Source organism: Falco peregrinus, chromosome 2, assembly GCF_023634155.1.
Source record: "Falco peregrinus isolate bFalPer1 chromosome 2, bFalPer1.pri, whole genome shotgun sequence".
NCBI classification, from domain to species: Eukaryota; Metazoa; Chordata; class Aves; order Falconiformes; family Falconidae; genus Falco; species Falco peregrinus.
This window is the reverse complement of record NC_073722.1, coordinates 58,277,586-58,299,880: the sequence shown is the minus strand read 5'-3', so window position 1 is coordinate 58,299,880 and position 22,295 is coordinate 58,277,586. Positions and strand designations below refer to the sequence as shown.

The 22,295-nt window shown below is 40.3% G+C and overlaps 1 protein-coding gene across 1 annotated transcript in view; it reads left to right on the top strand.

The window, feature by feature from the left end:
* SCFD2 (sec1 family domain containing 2) overlaps window positions 1-22,295 on the top strand; it is a 199,149-nt gene that overhangs the window by 85,499 nt on the left and 91,355 nt on the right. The window contains exon 6 of the mRNA XM_027779262.2: window positions 2,150-2,399. Coding sequence (XP_027635063.2) covers window positions 2,150-2,399 — 250 coding nt within the window. The remainder of the gene's footprint in view (window positions 1-2,149; window positions 2,400-22,295) is intronic.

Genomic DNA, 22,295 nt, shown 5'->3' with positions numbered 1-22,295 from the left:
ACAGTTGCACTTACTTTTAGGTTTAGCATGTGGGTAGTCAGAAAATTCTTCTCTAAGGTATGTATTTGAGTAGAAACATAACATCTGACCACATTAAAGTCCCTTGAAAGATGGGTCCCTGGCAAAACGTCAGGAGCAGGGTGAGGCCCAAAGTCCACAAAAGTGTTGCTTCCTATAGCATAGAGTGGAAAAAAGTTTCTTCAGAGCTTGAGTAATATGTGCTTTCTTTATGATTGAAATCTATAATGGATCGGTGTAGGTAAAATTACAGTAAATGAGATGCTTGTTAGTGTTTCTGAGATTGTCAAAGAACAGCTAAACCAAAATACAACCAGGATTTACTGAAGTGTTGTATGGAGTACTCCAGGAGGTAAAACTTTCAGTTTCTGTGTTCCCGAAGTTAGACTCTGAAATCCCTGCTCAGGTTTTGGAAAAAAGCTACTCAGTTGGCAGAAGATCTCAGAACTAAATTAATGCAGTTAAAAGCAGTGATAAACATAATTGTATGGTTTTTTTGTTGTATAAACTCATGTCTTTTTCTTGTTTGCTTGTTTTTTATTTTATTTACTTATTGTGAATCTATTTAAAGGGTATATTATTGACTGTGGTGCCCATTTACCATAACTAGTCTGCTTGAAGTTACTGTAGTAACAGCCAAGAATAAATGTTTGCAGACTTGGCATTTTGGATTATAAGAGATTCAATGTGTGGCTGTACACTATGAATCAATGCACAGGTTTTCATAGGGAGCTGTTTCGTGATGTCAGGGCAAGGGGCAGTGTACTGGTGTTGCAGGACACCTCTTGGATGGACCCAAGCAAACACTTCCACCAAGAAAGGAAGGCTGTTCTTCTCCTAGACCTCCCTCCCTGTGCAGGAGAGCGTGCTCCTCCTGCTTGCCTTGCACTGGCCCCACTTCTCACCTGATCCCACTGCTGAGCTGCAAACTAACCCACTGCAGAAAATTAGTGTGTGGAGATTTCATATGCCGTTGGGTGTGCACAGCGAGGGTGGCAGTTTGCTGTCCTGATTAGTCACTCTGCTGTCCTAAGTGGCACAGATCCACATGGCAGATCTAAACCCCAACCCTGATGTTACATGATGTGGATTGTCAGTGTGGTACTTCAGGGTTTTCATGTCTGAAGTCTCCTTCTTACAACCACAGTAAAGCTGTGTAGACACCTCTCCCACAGAGATGAGAAAAAGCAAGTGCAGTTTCAACTGCTGAGGACCTAGGACAACCCAGCATACTCTCTGTTTTCCCCTTCCTTTTCTCTGCAAGCCTTCCTCTCCGCATGCACACATTATGATCATCTTTCAGCCTCATGGTCATGTCCTTCCCAATTCCACATCCAGCATGGAGGTGCTGTGGGAATGAGGCTGACCTGCCTAGCAGAGACCCCCGCGTACACAGCTTGAGAAGCTGGTGAGTGTGCTGTGAAGCAGGCAGAGGAGGGTCAGGGCACATGCCAGGCTGGTGATGGCTGCCCTGTCCTTGCTGCTGTCATAGAGGTCTTCTAGGAAGCCACGCTGGTCACTTAAACCACTTGTGAAGCACGTGGCTCCCTCTGAGTCTAATTTTCTGGGTTTCTGACCTGAAAGCATAGGCTTGGGTTTGCAGCTGTGCTGAGAGCTTGCAATAGCAACTAAAGTCAGTGGGAGCTGGTCTTTGAACTCCCTGCTCAAGTACAAAACCAGGCCTAAGGTGGAGGCCCAGAATTTAAAGGAAGCATTTGACCTTGTGCTTTGTACCATTTCCACCCGTACCGCAGGGACTGATGCTCCCATCCTCTCATCATACTAGTACATGGAGAAGATCTAATCATCAGGCTTTTCAAGTGCTAAGATGCTGCTATCATGAATCCCTGGGAAAAAACTTGTAGACAATTAATAAATTTGCTGTCTGAACAGCAAATAAGTCACAGGACCACGTGCTGACAAATGAGAATGCAAATATTGAGCAATGTTTCATTAAGTGAACACTGTGAGAAATAGGAAAAATAATGTTATGAGAAATAATAACTTGCGGATACCAGCAGGAATATGTCTGATGCTAACTGGTAAACACGGATGCCAGCAGGAATATGTCTGATGCTAACTGGTAAACACTACAGGAGCAATCTAATGCGATCTTCCTTCTGTTTTTCAGACTATTGGTGAGTCAGAAATGCCCAGTGTTTTGAAGCAGTTACTGCCAATGATCAAGTCTTACAGTGAGAGGACAAAAGATGATTATACCTGCGAGGACTTCCTTGTCTTGCTGCTATACATGTATTCTGTGGTTGGAGAAATCAAAAGTGGAAAAGAGCTGGATGCAGCTGAAGAAGAGGTGAAAAAGGTGCTGGTCAAGGCCATTTGTGATGAGCCAGAGCCATCCCTTTTGTTGCAGAAAATAATGGGTAAGATTCTGTTTGTGTGGTGAGAAATTGGGTGGCTGGGAATGCGGCAACTGGGAGAAACATGTAAAAGTGGCTTGACTTGTCTGCGGTGTTGAGGATACGTGAGTAAGCACAAGGATTTCCTGTAGATTTGTTCCATCTCCCTTGTTCATATATGCCAAATGCTGACAGGCTGTCCTTGAAGAATGCTGAGTCTAATGAAAGCTCTACAAGTTGTTCTTCTTGTTAAAGGTTGGCTAAGTTTGTGTGTTTTCATAAGGTAATCTTTTCCACAATTTCTTTCATTGATCAGTGTAAAGTTGACCCTGCAAAGTCAAAATTAATTCTGGAAACATGTTCAGTGAACCACAGTTGCTTTGTGAATACGAGAAGCTGGCCTGTCTGGCATAAAAGGAGAAATGTGTCTAAAACCAACATTGAGCTTTTTGCTGAAACATGAACATTAGCCTTTAAAAATAGCATGCTAAGCCTTTTTTATAGATGAGCACTCATGGAGTAGGAAAACCCTAACCTCTTGGTGCTGCTGTCACATTTTAGAAAAAATTCATTGTTAAAAACATTTGTTACAATGAATGAACTGTGGCTCAAGGGTGACATACCTGAATGGCAGAAGGGATCTCACTTCCTGCTGTCAGTTTTCTCAGTATTTACTAGTAGTGAGCAGGTTGTTAGCCAGGTCATCTTTGAGGTAGAGAGCATATGAACATAAATCAAGATGTTGTGAGGACCTTACAGTTGAAAGCCTTTGCCAAAAATGGGCCTAAGTGGGGAGTCTCAAGGGAAGTCAAATAATGCTGCTGTTGGTTATTCTGGAACTATTACCTCTGGACTCTTCTACTTCAAAATACAGGTGTGATCTGACTGGTCTGCTGTTGTTTTGAGTGTAAAATACTGTAGTGGTTAAAAGACTGCTACTGTTTAGGGATGGGCATGTTCAGTCATATTTGCACTGTGCTGTTATTTTAATACTCCTGGCTATGGTGCCCATGGTGTTCCAGGCTTGCAGGCCTTTGCTCTTCTATTTTTCAATATATATTGCACATCTTGTCCACTGTATGGTGCTTCCCTCGCAACCTCAGTGATGTCTTCTACTGGATGCGAGGCAGCCATTTCTAAACCGCCATTTTCATATTTTGCCTTTTCTCCTATGATTGACAGTGTTTTGAATCACAGTTTTATCAGTTTCTCTTCGTTGTGCCTAATGTAAGTATGGTAAGATTTGAAGTCTCTAAAACTTCAGCTGACTACCAAAGAGAAGCTGCATTCCTGTGTACATAGATGCTTCTCTTGTTGCTCTGTGCTCTCAGTTTATGTAGTTGCAAGCACGGATGGAGATCAAAATAGACATTGTGCTTGTCTTATGTTCCATAACCTGTCAGTAATTCCATAGTTTTTATGAAATACTTTTATGCTTTATTTCCAGCGTGCATGTTTCCTGAGTAAAAGTGAATATCTGGGTGTTGGCTCTCAACTTCTGGGCAGATGAACAGGTGAATGAGTATTTCAGTACAAAGATTCTTTAGTTTATGAAATTAAATTACTTTCGTCTTTTTACATAGTAGATGGACTATTAGAATCATGGTGGGTGTATGAAGTACAGCATTCATCTCCTTAGGCATAAGTATTCACTCTGTTATGTGCGGTATCTGACTATGAAAAAGAGAAGGCCTTGACACTGTGCAAGCACTGTTCAGCAACAGCCAAAGCATTCATGTGTTATCTACGTGGGTTTAGCCACAAATCCAAAACACAGCACGATACAAGCTGCTGTAAAGAAAGTTAACTGCATCCCAGCCAGACCCAGTACAAGCAGTTTTACAGCAAGCACATCATTATTACGTGATGAAGTTACTTGTATAACACAAAGCCGGAGTCCTTGCATCCTTCTATTTCTGTATCTGTGTTTAGCACAACCATGTTTGTGCTTTCTGCACAAGTGTGTGATAGCATCTCCCCTTGATTGCATACCTGGTTTATCAGCATTCTTCATTTTTACATCTTATTTAGAATGACAGTTCTTTTGACTTACTCATAAAAGTGGGGAAAAAAAAGTATTAAAACTTGTTGTCATGACCAGAAATAAGGATTGTCTTGGGAGGAAAGTATAAAGTGGAATTTCTAGGAATGCCCCTTAGGTAGTTTTCAGGCATTTATTCATCCACCAGATTGCTTTCTCAGCATTAGTGGAATCTGCTGAATTCGTAGTTTTCTGTATTTGCAGTACACTTGAATTGGGAACACTGGGAAAACATAAGCAGCCTTAGACCTACTCTTCCTTGACCTGTGTTTTGCTAGGCCTGTGTTCTACATCCCACTTCCCTCTGAACCTCGGGTACCTTGCTTGCTGCTCGAGAGGCAAAGCAAGTCAGAACCATAGGAGCACCCACAAGCTTTCCTTCAAAGGGACAGCAGGAGGATGTTCTTTGTAGCAGGGCTGACAGCTGTGGAATAGATGCCAGTGCCAGTTTCCCCTTTTGGTACAATAGTGGGTATAATGCTGAGACATGTGCTTCCAGCAGAACATGGTACGAGCTATACAGACATATATAGCAGGTACAGGTCGGGCTATTTTCACAAGGTCAGCTCAGCTCTGCAACATAGCAACAGCCATGGGCCTGGACAGATCATAGTTCAGACCTACAGCGTTCTGCCCTCATTTTACGATGTCAGAAACAAGAGAAAACTTTTTTTTGCTCTTAAATGGCCACAAAAGTTAATTAGGGTAAAATAAATCTCAGTAATTCTTGAAATCTCTCATTCATGACCAGAACAAAGCAAAATGTTCTTGGTCTTTCATTTTCAGCTTTCCATCAAGGTAAGTGATAGGAAGGATGTCAAATTGGCTGTGTCAGTAAGAAAACTAAACCAGTTACTGGGTTCAAGACACTGCCTGCTGTCTCACTCCTCACCTACAGGTTCCCATGTGGGGCTAGAGTTCCTGAATATTCAATATCCATTCTGCAGTAAATCTGCTTTTAATAAGTAGCTTAACCTGCAGAGCTGCAGGTTGAAGTTTCAAACCCTGGCGATGCATGGTCAGGCAGCTTTGGTTATAGTAGCAGACAGCAAAATTCACTGTTGCCTTTAAAAAGGCATACAGAAGTAGTAATACATAGGCTGTGAAGCCAAGCACTTAAAAGTTGAGAAATGCCAGTAACTAAGTTTCCCATGGAATCATTTGACTTCTATGTGGCACAGTCTTCAATTTCATGATTATGTAGTGTATTTCCTATGAGCACAAGTCTTATGAAAAGAGGCTCGAAGAACTGGGGTTGTTCAGTCTGGAGAGGAGGAGACTCAGGGGGGATCGTATTGCTCTCTGCAACTACCTGAAAGGAGGCTGTAGGCAGGTGGTGGTAAGTCTCTTCTCCCAGATAATGACAGGATAAGAGGAAACGACCTCAGATTGTGCCAGAGGAGGTTTAGATTGGATATTAGGAAAAAAATTTTCACAGGAAGGATGCTGAAGCATTGGAACAGGCTGCCCAAGGAGGTGAGGAATCACCATCCCTGGAAGTGTTTAAAAAACACGTAGATGTGGTACGTAGGGACATGGTTTAGTGATGGACTTGGCAGTCCTGGGTAAACAGTTGGACCTCATGATCTTTAAATGATTCTATGATTCAGTGTATGGACTGAACACCACAGAGAACTAGAACAATACAGCTTCGGTTATTCTTACACATGACAAATAAGTACCAATAAAGTAAATGAGACTCTATACGATCTTCAGCAATTAACTTTCTCTGGGTCTCAGTTTGCAGCTGATGAGGTGGACTGGTGTGCCCAGCTTTGCGTTACTCATTTTGGAACTTGAAAAAGAAAAGCATTAGATTAGATTTTGAGGTCCTATTCTTTGAACAGAGAGGACATTGTGCTCTGCTTCCTGGTACACTTGGTGCCTGATGTTTTGGTTTTAGTTTGGACCCAGCACTGTACTAAGGTTGTTTGGTTGATTTAAGTTGAAATTAAAAGCTGTATCTCAGCTGTGGCTCTGAACTGCTACCAAAGCCTTTTGCTTTTCTCATCTCTGCAAAGCATGCAAAGTGTGCAGTCTTGACAGATACACATTTTTTGTTGGTTTTTTGTGTGTGTTCCCATGGAGTCACAAAAGGCAAAACCCTTGTAAAATTTTAGAACTTGGCGTTTGAGGTCATCAGTTGAAGTAATAGCTGGGTTTGTATAAGGTATCTTTTATTCCTATTATACTTGTTAAATGTAAACTTACTTATGCCTGAGCCTGTGCCTATAGGAAATCTCCGGTGATGTGGCTATTTCACTGTACTAGTGCAAACCTCCCCCAAAAGATTCAGCTCATCAGTGCACAAGGGGATATTTATGCTTTATTTGGGTTTTGGTGTTACCTAGTGAAAATGGATCAGCATTTGCAGTAGTGGAAAAGAAAGTGATAATTGGAGATGTTAGTCTATCCATCCAGTTGGCCACACGAGGTTTCCCTGATGTAGCCTAGATAATTACAGCCCTCTGCAGAACATGTTAAGATGCAGCACTTGCGTAAGCTTATATTGTGAAAGAAGCGTAAGCACTCACAATTTCCTGGCTCTTGAATGTTAGGCTTCTCAATCTTATTGTTGCCTGAACATATGTTTTCCAAAATATTTGTACAATAACATTCTGTATTTATATAACACCTTGTTTCATTAAAGCACTAAAAATATCCTGGAACTGTTAATTAAAATGAAAATGCAACACGTTAATCACCCAATGAGATTTAAGAAATAGGATACAATTTTTTGCATGCATAATGGTATAGAAGTATATTAGTGGTGTTGTGTTTGATGGAACTGTTAAATAATACGTGTTGTGGTAGACTATCTTAGTGTCTTGGGTAATAAAACTGAATGTAACAGTTCCGAGATTTCTCCTGGGTCTAATTTACTGCAAACATATGTTCTTCATCACTGTTTCCAGCAGAATGTTACAAATTGGAGGGGAAACAGAATAGACCAAAACATAATGGAAAATGATGCTTTTCAATGGAACGCTGGGTTTAGGGGCATTTGTATGTGGGGGTCTTTTTGGCAGCAGCTGGAAAAAAAAAAAGCTGCAAAATACTGTATTTATTTTGTCATCTTATCTAGTTCATCTAGTTTTGTAAATGTCTACGTAGAGCTGTGTACAACTGCAAACGTATGCAAAAGTAATGCTACTAGAGCCGCAAAGCAATTAAACCCCTATTTTTTCAGCTGCACCATTCTTTTTCATCTGTAAGTCTCTGTGGGAGCTTTGTAGAGCAGATCCGCTGTTCGTGGTGTGCTCAGGAGGCCAGCAGGCCAGCCCCAGCAGCCAGCTACGCTGCCCACCTGGTAACCTGGTAGGGCTGTAGGTATGAGTTGCACCATCTCAAGCATAGGTGAGGTAGAAACTGCTGTTTATCAGCGTCCAAAAAATGGAAGTTTTAATCATGGAATGGATTTCTGGACCTCCTTGCTTTTTCTACATTCTGTGTGTTGAAGTGTAGGCATTGCTGTATTGGGTTTGACATACGGTGTCTTGGCTGCTGCTGCTTCTGATTGTCCTCAGTACACAATTGTTGGGGGAGATGTTAATGAAATTACACGCTAATGACGATATCATTACCTTACTGCTAGCATGACCTAAGTATCATGAATACTAAAATCAATCCCAGTTTTGCAGTAAGCATTTACATTCCTAGACAGGGACAGCCAGTTCCCTCAGAGGACAGGCACACTCTCACTTTTATTTGGCTGTGGTCTTGGCTTCACTGCTGGTTTGGGACGATTTCCAGAGCCGTAGGCAGGTATGAAATTAGGTCCTTGGCTGAGGTTATAATGTAGCCCCCTTAGACTGGATTGCATGTACCACCTGCCTTGTGTAGGAAAGGGCTTCCCCGGCTTCACCGCGGATGTGTAGCTCAGGTGTCTGTTAACAATTTCTTTCCCCCCACCCCATTCATGCAGTTCAGGAAAACATTGTGAAACTACCATTGTTTAAAACGGGAATATCCAATAGTAAATTCCGAGGATTTTAGATTTTCCATGCTTTTATTAAAAGTATTGTCTACAAAGTTTATAAAGTTGCCTCTAATTCAGTGAAAGGCTAGTCCTATCCCTTCCTTGTATAATAGCTCATTTCCAAGTAATCAGTGAGTTTCACAACAGAGTTGATGGGAAAAAAAGTCAGGACTTGAAGGAAACATTTGCATTTTCTAAATTTTATTTTGCTGTTTATTGAGAGTTTAATCCTTACTACAAAGACTTTTTTCACATGTTAAAATTGAAACAGATTATTAATGACAACATGTAGGCAGATTAGAGATGGGTTAATCTGGTGTTTCTATGCTGAGAACTGTAACTGGCTATATATATCCAAAATAAATTTAAAAGCTGCAACCAAATTGGGTTTTTTGCTATCATTTAGGGAAATAATAGAAAAACCAAAATTAAATATTCTACCTTCTGAGTTTTCAAGGATTATATAATTAAATAAATTCAAAGTTCTTTATTTTGAGTATTTAAAGAAGTCTTAACAAGCTGTGCTGTCTTCAGGCCTTCTCAAGAGCTTCCATTTTGCCTGTTAGTGCTTCAGGAGCTCTGTATTTACATCATTTGCACGGGAAAGGTGAGCCATGTGTTAGCAGGGCTGGGTCCTGCTGGGCAGGTCCTGCACGGCTGGGTACAGGGCTCGGGTTTAAGAGTTGCTCCTTGATTCTAGGTGTGCTTGGGAGTCTGACTGCCAGTAGGCTTAGTAAATAGGGATCAGCTCCCCACCAAAGTGAAGGCTTATAAGTGTCGTGGTTGAACTCCAGCTGGCAACTAAGTCCCACGCAGCCACTCGCTCACTCACTCTGCAGTGGGGTGGGGGAGAGAACTGGAAGGGTAAAAGTGAGAAAACTCGTGGGTTGAAATAAAGACAGTTTAATAGGTAAAGCTAAAGCCATGCATGCAAGCAAAGCAAAACAAGGAATCTATTCGTCACCTCCCATCAGCAGGCAGGTGTCTCCAGGAAGGCAGGGCTCCATCACACTGATGGTTACTTGGAAAGACAAACGCCATCACCCCAAATGTTTCCCCCCCAACTTCTTCCCCAGCTTTACATGCTGAGCATGATGCCATATGGTTTGGAATATCCCTTTGGTCAGCTGGGGTCAGCTGTCCTGGCTGTGCCCCCTCCCAGCTCCTTGTGTCCCCCCCCAGAGGGTGAGAGGCAGAGAGGCCTCAGCTCTGTGTCAGCACCGCTCTGCAGCAGCGAAAACATCCCTGTGTTATTGGCACTGTTAACAGCACAAATCCAAAATGTAGCCCTTTACCAGCTACTATGAAGGAAAGTTACTCTACCCGAGTCAAAACCAGCGCAGTAACCGAACGTTTTTAACATTCACAGAGCATGTTACAGAGGACAGGGGGGTACCTCAACACATCAAATAGCTAAACATTTTGAATGTCCAGACAGGCTTCTCTCTGAAATACTGATTAGCTGCTTCTAGTCTCTGATGCTAGAGGGTTGTTTTCTTGCCTAACATTTGTGGGACAGCTCTGCGCTCCAGTTTGAATTGGGAAGACATCTTTCCACAAGGTTAGGCTGCTGTATGTGCGTGATTATAGGCTGTGTTGTGTGGGGAATCTGCTCTGTCCTGTAGCCTGCAAGTCATAGCTTGCTGCTCTGTAATGAACGCAGACACCAGAAATGCCACTGGGTATGCTGTGTGTGGAGCTAACTCTGCTGCGATACACAGAGGAGCTGTAAATGTTGGCGTGGCATGGCTGTGCAAACTTCAGGGCTGCTGCCATCGTCACAGATGCATTACAAGGAAGAAAAACTTTCTTATAAGATGGCTCCTCCAATCAAATGATAAAAAGAAAGTCTTCTCAGATTATGGCAATGTTTCTTTCTCCCATGCTCCCTGTGTCTTCCCCAGTGATGAGGAGATGGTCCTTGCCCCAGAGAGCCCTCCCAGGCTGGATTGCAGATAAGGCGCAGTTGGAATGAGTTTTCCCTTTTGCATTGGACGACAAAATGTAGTCTCTGTTGACAGAGCTAAATAGCTTCATCCTGCCACGGCAGACATTATTACTGCAGCCAGAGGAAACCCAGACCATTTTCTCCCCAGTTCTGAAATGAGATTTGGATGTTCAGGAGCCTTTTTTTCCTGTTGCCCCAGCTGATTTTATAGACACCTAAAATATCCCTCTCTCTGACTGGCAGAGGGTGTGTGTAAGATGACCACCTGGTATCTGCATCATTTTCTTGATGCATTTTGGACACAATCCAGTGGAAAGTATTTGTGATCCAGCAGTCCCAGAGGATGGTGGATCTGACGTTCACCCTGTCAGGAGCACTAGGGAGACATGAGCAAAGCTGCTGTCTGGCTGTGCAAGAGGGACTGCATACGGAGCTCCTGCAGCTTAATTAACCCTGAGATGCTGCCACTGCGGCAACTTTGCTTCATGGTAGCAGAGCTATTTGGGAAAAAAGATCACAATTCTCATCTGGTTTACAGAAAGATTCACGGGAATTGTTATGATCTTTCTGCAAAAACAGGGAGAAATTTGGTATGCACCAAAGCATTGAGCTGCTCTGCTTTAGCCACTGACTCTGCAAGCACAGAGTACATGTCCTAATCTTTGTCAGCTCTCCTTAGGACTCTTGATCTCTCCAAGACCTCAGTACCTTTTTGCTGTGACCTTTCTAAAGGCTTTTTCCCATTTCTTTTCAAAATCTGTGGATGGCAAGTGGGAAACAAGCAAGCCAAATCAGCGGTCACTGACTTCAGTCTTTTTGCTGCCTGGGTGGATTCCTGTGCTAATTCTGAGCTGGGGAGCATGGAGGATTTTCTAGTGAATTGTTTGGGAGAGAAATTGCAGTAGTGTTCTGGATTAACTTGTATCTAAATTTGCATATGCATATTTTTGTGGGTCTGGCATAACTTAAAAATCAGTGTTAAAAAGCTATGGTCCTAAAGGTGAGAAGATCAGGCTGCTTTGTGCACATGCAGGGATATTGAGTTTCTTGATGTACATTAAACTGTACGGTAAAAGACAATCCCAGTGGAAGCCCAGTGGTGTTGGGGATTTTTTAACTTTTTAAAAAACTTTCATATGTTGTGTGTTTATTTTGTCTTCAGCACCTGGTCTCAGTTGGCTCCAAACTGGATAGTAATTTTCATTGAACTGTTTATAACATGAAGTCTTTTTTTTTTTTTTCCTTTTTTTAAATTTTTTAACATGAGACATATGCCTGCAGCTCTGCAGGCTGCTGTCTCACTGCCAACTTAGCAGGACAGCCAACTGCAACAGGAAGCTGATATGGCAATTTTCATTAATGATTTGTATTCTTTTTCAACGTACAAATTCAATAGCATTTAGAAGATGCTTCTAACGTCAAGTATCTCTTTAAGCATAAAATGAAAAAGGAAGCTGCTTTAGAATTAGGCAGCTTTTAAAAAGGTACTCTTATTTGTGTGTGGCATGGTTAAATCCTTTTTTTCTTCTTTCCATATGAGTCACTTCCTTGCAAAACCTTCAAGTTTTGGCATATTCTAAAATAATGAGTAAATTCTTGCTGTTTTGCAGAGCACACCCAGCCTGGCAAACCCAATATGGTAAAGTATTAAGTAACTGTAAAATTAAAGAAAAAAAAAAGTTCAAAGAAAAAGAAAGAAAAAAAATACTTGTTAGTAGCCACCATCCATATGACAGAAAACTAATGAGATTTTTGGAGTTTTGCTTTTCTTTTGCATACGGACACAAATGTTAAGGTGTTTGCTGTAGATTGCAAAATTTTGCTTGGTTACGTTTGAATGCCTTCCTGTAAGTGTTTCTAAGTATTGTATTGTAATTCTTGTCAACTTGGTATCTGCTTTAAATACCACGCTGTGCGCTGGATCTGATGGCACAGCGACAGACAGCATTGCCTCTGCCAAGGCAAGGAGGAATAACTTACAAGCTTTAGATATTTCTAGTTGTTTTCTTCAGCTCAGTGGTGGTGGTAGTTGTCTTGTGCGTACCGTGAAATGTTATCAGGAGTGGATTCCATCCTTTGAATTTTGGGCAATCAACCTATGTCAGGCTAGCAATATCCATGTATTTTGATGATGATGCAATATGTTGAAATCCAGTATTTCAAGAAGCAGTCAAGCCCAGATGGAAAATGGAGTCATAATGCTCCACATTATCGCAATGTTAAACCAAAGAAATCTCTTGAATAATTGATCAAAACCCACCTTTATCTTGCAAAACCTTTGCTGTGTTGATCATCTTAACATCTCAACAGCAGAACCGGGAATATAAAAATCACATTGAAAAGAATTTATAGCATTTAATAAATAGCTCAGGGATTTATGGCTTAAACATATATCATTTGCCCATGCAATTCACTATTCGGAATGCTCTAATTTTCTCCTCTTCATCCCAAACTTTGGAGACTCGTGGGTTTTGGCTTTGGAGGTCTTCTGTTCAGTTGTTCATTTTAGTCAAGATAATTTGCTTTCACATATATTTTAAGAGTCAGATTCTGTATAAATTGGTGTGAAAACATACAGTGCTCCTCCTGCTTGCAGCAGTCCTGAGATCAAGTCTAAAGGATGGATCTGTTGTAATGTTTTCTGTGGATCAATTCAGATGTAAGGGGATAGGCAGGATTTTCATTGATCTGTCAACCTTTCTAATACAACCTTTGTTTAAATATAACAGTTTTAATACATTCTTAGAACTGTTGTTAGTGCTACTACCATGGTCTTTTCAGTAAAGTCTAAATATCATCACATACTACAGAAGTTCAAAAGCTCTACCTTATTTAAATGAGTACTTTCTCACAAATCTCTTCACGTGTGCTCAAGCCCTTATTGTAAACCCAAGAGGCAGATCTCTCACGGTCTTGAATTTTAAGTCAAACATGGAGAAGGTGCTCTCATAGCCCCTTTCTCCCTATTTGTTCTTGTTTAGTTTTAAATTTTATAGTTGAATAAATGTCATCTCTGGTGGTTAAAGTTCAGGTCAAGTTACATTTTGCTCTGACCCTCCTGCTCTCTTTTGCAGACACTGGGACTGTAGTCTGTCAAGACAGGAAAGTTCACAGATCATTGCCTAAGGATTTTTTGTTTCTCCCTTCCTTTCTTGGATATTCTTTTGTCAGGCAAGGAAAGTAGTGTTTGTAAAACTGGATTGAGGGAGATCTGTTAATTGAGAGTTTTGTGTAAATACCAGAGTGATGTTTGTGCCCTACACAATTTTAAAAACCCTTATGCATTGCTGAGGCTAGTTTAGAACCAGATGTCTAATTCTCTTTTAATTTCCCACTTTTTCATTAAAATAAACATTATTGTTGAAATAGTTGCCTGATGAGAGATGGCAACAGCCAGTCATAGCCAATTAGACACATTTATTTAATGAAAACCAATACAAATATGTATTTGACTTGCATGGATTTGTGTTAATGTGGGGAATGTGTGGATATAATGTGTGAATGTTTTATTCAAAGCTGGTTTGTTCAAATCTCCTTCTGTTTTTGTTTCTGCTTTTGTTTCTGGTACTGTGTGTATGTATTTGTTTTACAATACCACGTGTATTGATGAAGCCCTCAAGAGTTAAAAAAACAGAGGGAGAGATAGGTAGAATTTGAGTTACAAAACAGTCTTTGGGGAATGCTTATAGCCACGGAGAAGTTCTGCTGCCTATTCACCAAGCAGCGCTACCTAGATGACAACTTCTTACCCAGGCTGTTAATGAATATCAGTGTGTCTGTACCCAGGAGGCTCCCCAGAGGTATGCCACAATCCCAGTGGAAATTCTACCTTTCTTCTTGAAAAATGTTGAGCAATTGGAGAATATATAGACATGGCAGAGGCACCCTTGTCTTAGCTTAAAGAAGGTTTATTGGGATGGAGGCTGCAAAAGAGAAAAACCTCATAAAATAAAAATTTTCAAAGAACCTTGCCCCCAGTGGCCTTGCCTGTCAGCAGATGAGAATTGAAAGTCAGGGGAAGAGAATCTAATTCTTCAGTTTCTTCATCACCTTTTCCTCTTCTGTCCCTTTCTGCCATCTTCTGCATACTCTGCTCACATTCCTGCAAATCCTGTGCACCAAGGAAGAAATGGCAGAAGAAATAGTAGGGGCTAATCGATGGGATCCATACCTTAATGTTGTTCATGCTAAGGAACTGTAATTCTGGCATTTTTAGTTAGCTTTTGAGTGCTTGACTTCACAAACTCACTGTTGCTCCTTTAATGCTTTCAACATAATTTCTGAGGTAAGCGAACAAAACATTTAAAAGCTGAAACAACATTTTGACTGTAGAGAATGATACTTACTTTACTGGCAAGTTCAAATAATTTGGCCGCACATCATAGCTGTCCGCTGCTTGCCCTAGTGAAGTGATCAGTGCAGTAGCAGGTTGTCTCCCAAGTGGACCAAATGTTTGCAAGTGGGTAAACATACCACCTAGGCTTTGCAGGTATTCGACAGCAACAGAGTACTTAGATTTATGAATAATTGATCCAATTTGAGATTTTCTGCCTATATTCCTTTAGCTGCTTCTGTGTGTTCATGCCACAGCTCTTTCTTTCCCTCACCATCCATCTTGTATTCCTCCCTGTCCATCTGTTTTTACATCTGTCCCCAGTTCTTCCCTCTGCCTCTCCCATCACCCACATGGATCCAGTCCACCCTTAGCTCCTTGCTATTCTTCCATTTTTTGTCCACTTCCTTCTGAAGGCTGCCTTTAGTCTTCTTAGGCTCCCACCTGTAGGCTGTCTCGCATCTCAGCTGCATTCATGTATGTGAGGTATCTTCCTACCCTTTGTTATTCCTAATTTCAGGTCAAGCATTTATGGTGGGAAACTTAAGTGACCAGTTGTTGTACCCCAGGTGAAAATGTCGTGTTGTTTTCCCACTCGTAGATCTCCTGTGTTCCTCAGAACAAGCTACTGTAGCCAGAACTGGTTACCAGATTAATTTCTTAGGAGGAAAAAATAAAATTCAACAAAGGTATTACACTTATTTTTGGATAGTTCCCTAAACCCCCTCTGGTTTTACATTGCTCCCCTAAAACACTTTTACCAATCAGGGATGGAAGTGGAGTATGCTGGGTTTGTTCCCACCACTGTACTTTAATCCAGGTGTAAAATAAGAACTTGGCCTGTCAGTCTCTCTGTTGGTCTTTTTATGGCCAACAGAAAGAAGTTTTTCAAGGGCATGAATCATCTTGTTTAGTTGGGTGCCTTGAACCAGCCTTAGAAAGTACCTGTCCCTCCATTCCCAAGGGTGAGGTGTGGGAACCATCCTTTACCAAGTTGGTTATGTACCTACGGAGCAGGCATACCTGCCTGGCTTGTGATAGTCTGCAAGGAGCCACAGCAGGATGGTGACGGACAGTGCCCAAGCTGCTCCTGGGGACTTTCATCAGTAAAGGTCAGGTTGCAAAGGTTGGATATTGCTTTATTTCTGTTCATAATTATTCATGTGTGCCTTTCTATTTGCTTCATATTCTGCAACCCCCTTCTTTCTTCAGACTTATATTGAAAGTCCATCTCCTTTCACCGGTGCTATCCTTGTCTAAATGTCTGGATATTTTACTTTGAGTTCATGGCCCCTAAGTTACATTCAGGGTCGTTCCTTCTTAGCTGTTGTCTTGGACACCGTTTCTCTGTGCAGAAAATAACATGTTTACCTGGCATATATTTTGAGAGACAAAAATATGTGTAAGTGATAATATATGCTCATTTACGGCTGGTTTTATGAGACAAGAAATTACTATCTTTGTTATTTTTGCTTCCATCTTCCATGCCCATTTACCATCTGCTTCTCTAACAGTGCAGTATTTCTGGCAGATAGGAACTGGGAGTGCATCATGCCTTTTATTTTGCAGTAAGTGGGGGTTTCTTAACTTTACAATGCCCATATCCCTGCCATAACTAACTCCCTCGATGGCCCTGGGTCTGAGGTGCTGTCTTGTGTGTTGCCTGTGCAAATAATTTCTTCCAGTCTTGTAGTGGTAGACAGAGTGGTTTGGTTTGTTTTTCCTTGTAGCAGCTGTGATTGTTGGATTGAATATCTATCTGATTCTAGTATATTCACTAGTATCTGTCTTCTGGTTTCAAGGAGATAAAATGGGATGAGTCATAGAGCACTTATTCCCAGAGATAGCTTCAGCAATCGAAAAGGGACCATGAATACTTCAGGCAAAAGTACTAGGTATTACGCATAGATGGTATGAAGGTCACTGGTTTCTGTTATTTTTTCCCCCCTCTCTAAGTAGGTGAAGTTCTCTTCAAACAGACTGCAGAAATACCAATTAGTGTGCTTCATTCTGAAATGTAATCAAATTTAAAATGTAAAAAATCCCTTTCGGCTACAGTATAATCGGGCCCCTAATTATGAAAGGCATATGTTCCCCTCCATCTTTCTTCCCTCCACTCATGTAGATAATTGTCCTTCTTGAATGATTTCTTCTTTGTAAAAATCTTTGTGACATTCTACTCCTGGTTTGCTCAAAGCAATGCTGTTATCTGGTGCATTAGGTTTGTGTTGTTGGATTATTGCAGGATAATATACAATATAGTTACACTGATTACTTGCTATTTTGTGTGTAATCTGTGTTTTGGAATATCTCAAAACTTGTCAGTCTTCCGCTGGGGATTACATCATTTTGGGGTTCTCAACTGTTCTGAAACAAAAGCATACTTCAGTGGTAAAATATGTATGCCCGGACAGCTGGCAGTCTTTCAAGGCTCCAGACTTGACACAGAGTTAATCTCAGAGAAATAAATGTATTTTCTTCTATTCATAGTAATGAAACAATTATTTCCATGCTTTTTCTGTTCATTTTTTTTCCCTTGGTTTCTTTGGTGTTTTTTTTTCTTTCTAAGTGTTGGGTTTTCTTTATGGATTGTCATTACTGACACAGAATTGTAGAATGTTTTGAGTTAGAAGGGACCTTTAAAGGTCATTTAGTACAACCCTCCTGCAATGGGCAGGGACATTTTCAACTAGATCACGTTCCTCAGAGCCCTGTCCAACCTGACCTTGAATGTTTCCAGGATGGGGCATCTACCACCCCTCTGGGCACACCTGTTCCATTTCTTTGGGGTTTTGTTATATAAAAATAATATATTTTTTTTCCCCAGCCACTGCAGGACTTATGCTGGGGTGGTGATTTTGGTTTCTTTGTGGTCTTTGAATGTTTTGGCAATGTTCAATTCAAATTAATAATTGTTTCTTTAGTGGTAAGCCTAATCTTGTTTGAAACTTGCAAGTCTCTCTATTATTAGCTTGCCTGTTTTTCAGGGGCAGACCTTTGGAGAGAAAGGTACCTGCACCTGCTAAGCTATCTTGTCCCATATTGAACTGTAACAACAAATTGGTTTCACAGACCATACACTCCATCACATAAGTACCGTTTGTGTTGTAAAGATTTCATATGGGTTGAACTGAAAGACGGCTTGTTGCACTACGGTGAATTTCATCCCAATGTCTGCTACATAAAATGGTTTCAGAGCTGTTATGAGAAGATGCTAGAAAAAGCGAAATTGGACCTAGAGTTTGCCATGTGTATACTTAATCTAGATTTTCATGCTATTCCTACTAATTTTTTAGGTTTAAAAGATATATGCTGCATTTAACTTATTCTGAGGAAAACCTTTCTGCCAGACTGCCGACTCCCAGCTTTTATTTGGGTGGCCCAATTCCAGGCTCATGCCTTGGTGGGCCTTTTTTTTGGTGCCAGCTTCTGCAGTCGAGCTCACCCATAGACAGGCAAGCTGCTTTGGGAGCTCCTGCTGCATTCAGAGGCACGGCATGAATCTCTCACAGGCCCGCTAGGCAAGGATGTAGCCAAAGTGAAAACATCTGCAGAATATTGTCAGCTTTGACAGAGTTATCTATTTTATTTTCTGAAAATACTATTTCATACAATATTTTTATCATATCTCCCTAATGTTAAAGATTTGCCTTTCCATTTGAAAAGGATTTAGGCATAGAGTTTGAGTAACTAACATGAACTAATAATAAAAAATATAAAATGTAAATGGATTAATAATATTAATTTATTTTAATTTGGCATGTAGTACCAACAAATAAATTACTATTGCTCGGGATATATATGTGGATCTATTTCTATATTTGATTCACCAGAAAACTTGTGTGAGTTTCCTCTTGATTTTTTAATAGATTTTCCTTTAATTTGCAAAGATTTCATGTTAAAAGAGTTATGGAAGTGGGGAATTTATGCTTTTGTTTCACAGAAGATGCAGACATCACTGGCATGACAGTTGAGTTCTTCTGTATGTAGAAAAGCATTTAAATAAGTGGAAAGTGAATATGAAAAAGTTCTAGGGTTTTTTTTTAAGACTAGAGCTTTACAAAAACATCCTTTAAAAAGATTTTCTACCTTCTTTTAATGTATCACAGGTTAATGAACTCTATGTTCCTCTTAGTTCTAGTGAAATTTAATTTTAATTACGTCTTTTTGCTTGTGTGCAACAACTTTCCAATATAAAGAAATTAGATGGCCTTCATTCATTCTTTTCAAGGCACACCACTGCCAAAAGAGCACTTTGTAAGCAATTAAGCAGAATTGTGCAAGCTCTTATTGCTGTTGTTTAAATCTACAGCAAATCTGATTTCCCATTGGTTTGCATGCAAGTCATGCAGCTGAGTATCTTAAGTATTCAGGTCATGCAAATTAGAAGTTTATTGAAGGGTCGGTATAGTTATCAATGGCAGCTGTTCACAGGATCCTTAACACTGAGCTGAAAATTTATCTTTTGGTTTGAATGGTTCTCACTCCTAAAAACGTTACAAGGTCTCAAGAGCATTACTATTTTTAACTAAATAGTGGTTATGCCTTTCAGTTTACTTAGGCATTAGACCAAAGATCGTTGAAGTCAATATGAATTCTTTCACTTACATCAGCGTGATCTGGGTCATGCCCTTAACAAACTTGTGCTCGCTGTCCAGATTGGAAGAGTTTGCAGCAGTACAAACCAAAATGGGTTCAACAACAGCCCGAAGTACTAATTCTACCTCCAGGCAAGCCAGTGGAAGGAACATCCCACAAGAAAAGCTGGACTGTTTGTTGCATTCAAGTTACCTTTCAGCTAACCTAATTGCAGTAAAAATGTTTTGGCGTGACCACATTGCCCACACACCAATGTTAGTGATGAGAGATTAGGGTGGGCGATAAAATGCCATGGAAGATTCTGGAGTATGAGCGTTTATCATTAAGCAAACACTGACTCATCTGTGAAATAAAAAAAGGGGTTTCATCTTTGTTTTGAAGGTCTTTTTATCATGATAGAACAATTATATTTATAGTGCAGAAGTTTTGAAAGACACGGTGAACATGATAAGAACAATGAAGAAGCCTCATATCTGGAAACCTGAAAATATGCTTGGAATAGAAAGTTCCCTAGTCTAAAAATTAGGAATTCAGGTATTGTACTGTGTGAAAGTTTCATAATAAGGAGAAAGAAGAAAATATATGATATTATGCAACATTACTCCATTGGTGTCCAGAGGAAAAAATGGAAGGAAAAAACCAAAGCAAAAGACTATATTTAATCCTTTCACATCATTACATTATAACTGAGTAATCCAGTGGAACATAGAAAATACTTTTATAAGTAAAAGAAAGGGAAGGGAAATACCCTAATATTAAAAATATTCCAGACAGCCAATGATTTTGGGATAAAAAATATGCAATAGAGAAAAATAACTACCCGATTGTGAAGCTTGATTTTAAAGGAAGCGTCTTTAGCCTTCTCTCTGGAAAGGCTTAGAAAAGCAGAATTTTCTCCATTAAATGGCACTGATTTTTGATGGGTCTGTTCAGGCCCTTACTGAATGTCACAAGATTAATATTCCTAGGGATGAAAAACATTGTTAGATAGCAAATTGCAGTCTGAACTGAGGGTTGACATGAATAGTAAAATGGAAAGTCCTTCAGTGGTGGGTATGGAAGTGCAAACCCTTTTACTTGCTTTTGTTAGGCAGAAGTATTAACCTTGTGGGAAACATTAATGTTTGTAAACTTTTTTGTCTGTGTGATGGTGAATTGTAGCTTTGCAATGAGGAAAAAGCACAAGCTACTCAAATGTGACAATGGTATTCATCTTAAAATTTAATTTTGTTTAGTTTTATTTTTAAAATAGAAACTTTTTTTATTTTCAAAAAGGAACTGAAAGAAATAGATATCATTATGGTAAATTGTTGTCTGCTTTCCAGTTTCGTTCCATGCTAAATTATTCCCTTGACAAACAGGATAGAAAGTATTTGTACTTCAGACATTTTATGACTAATCAGCTTCTGTGTTTGTGTCTGAGTTAGTAAAAACAGAGCTACTGTTGAAGGGTGGAAGTAATCACGCTGGCTTATGCCTGCGGTCAGTGCACTTACCTCTTTTGGGTATATTTTTTCCAACGTGTATCAAACACGGTATAGAAGGTAAAAGCAGGGATTGAGAAACGACTGGTAAAGGGCTGTTTAGGCAAATTCTTTCACTTACACTTCATACTGTTCAGTAGCAGAGATGCCTTGGTATTATTAGTGGTTAGTTGTTCATATTAGGTACATGAAATTAATTTTCATGGTGGCAAATTCTCAAAAAGTGCTGTGTTACTACTGGCCCAGGGATGGGGACCAGTTAGGTTGGTGCTCCTCACCCCTGAGAATCAGGTCCATGTGATTTGTTTAATCAGCTTTATGGTCCAGCCAATGGAGCAGTTTCTTTGAAGAGTATTTGAACACGATTCATCAGCTACTTTGAAAAGATTACCATTGAAGGCCCTTCAGACCTATTTCCAGTCACTGTGGGCAAAGTGCTCCCTTAAAGGTCCCAGCTTTGGTAAAAATTACTTCTCTGATATTTTGCAGATGCACCCAGAGGGGATTTTGGCTCAGGTTTCTGGCTGCTTATCATAAAGCAACGAGGTCTTTGGGGGGGCACCGTGCATTGCTGAGGACATCTGAAGCTCAGACTTGCCTAAGAGAAGAAGCTGAGCCACAGGGTCCATGTGTTCCCCCACACGTCCAGGTTGGGTGGAGAGCGGGGCCAGCGCTGGTGATCAAAGTGGAGAGGTGCACCCTGTGAATACTGGCTTTGTTCCTCAGCCCTATTTATCAAAGAGGATGGTACTTATTAGCGCAGAAGTGAGAAGGGAGTGTTGCTGGCCTGGAAGTCATTGTTATCTGAATTTTTGCATGGGAATAGATGGAGAGAAGAAAATGTTCCTCCAAACACAGCCTTATCCACTAGCTTGTTTCATAATTTCCTTGCCACAATCAATTTGCATTCTTTACAAGTGGTGGCTCACTTCTGTTTTTTCTCTACCAAGGGGAAACAGAAGTAAATGGCTCTTTTTCTTGCATGACTTTGGAATCTACCACACTTTGTAAGAAACAAAGATTTTCTTCTAAAGATGGTCTTGAATACAAGTGTTTACGTGGTTTAGGATGGGAGAAGCAGATTTTTTTGACTGATTGAAATTGTGCATGCAGCTTTGTAGTGTATGTTCTTACTTATGTGCAGGAGTGATGATTTGTTCAGATAAAATTGCTTGGTTTACCCAGGCAAATGCAACACCATGAGCAAGTACCATTGTAAGTAAGGGTCAGCACAGAAAAACAAAGCAAAAGGTCACCATGAAATAGCCATGATTATTTATTCATTATTATAAATATTAATGTAAAATGCTTGCTCAGTTTTCTTGAATACCTGCAAAAAAGGTATTTCCATATGTAGGACAAAAGAGGTTCATTCTGGCCATTAGTCTAAGGACAAGTAATAAAAACCTGTAGTAGTTTCCAGTCACTATAGATCAGCAGAGACTTACAGAGGTTTACAGCATTGTTTTACAGGTTGTTGGTTTTAGCTTGAATTAATTCCCTAGTCTGGTTCACAGTGCACCTTGTCTACCAGTT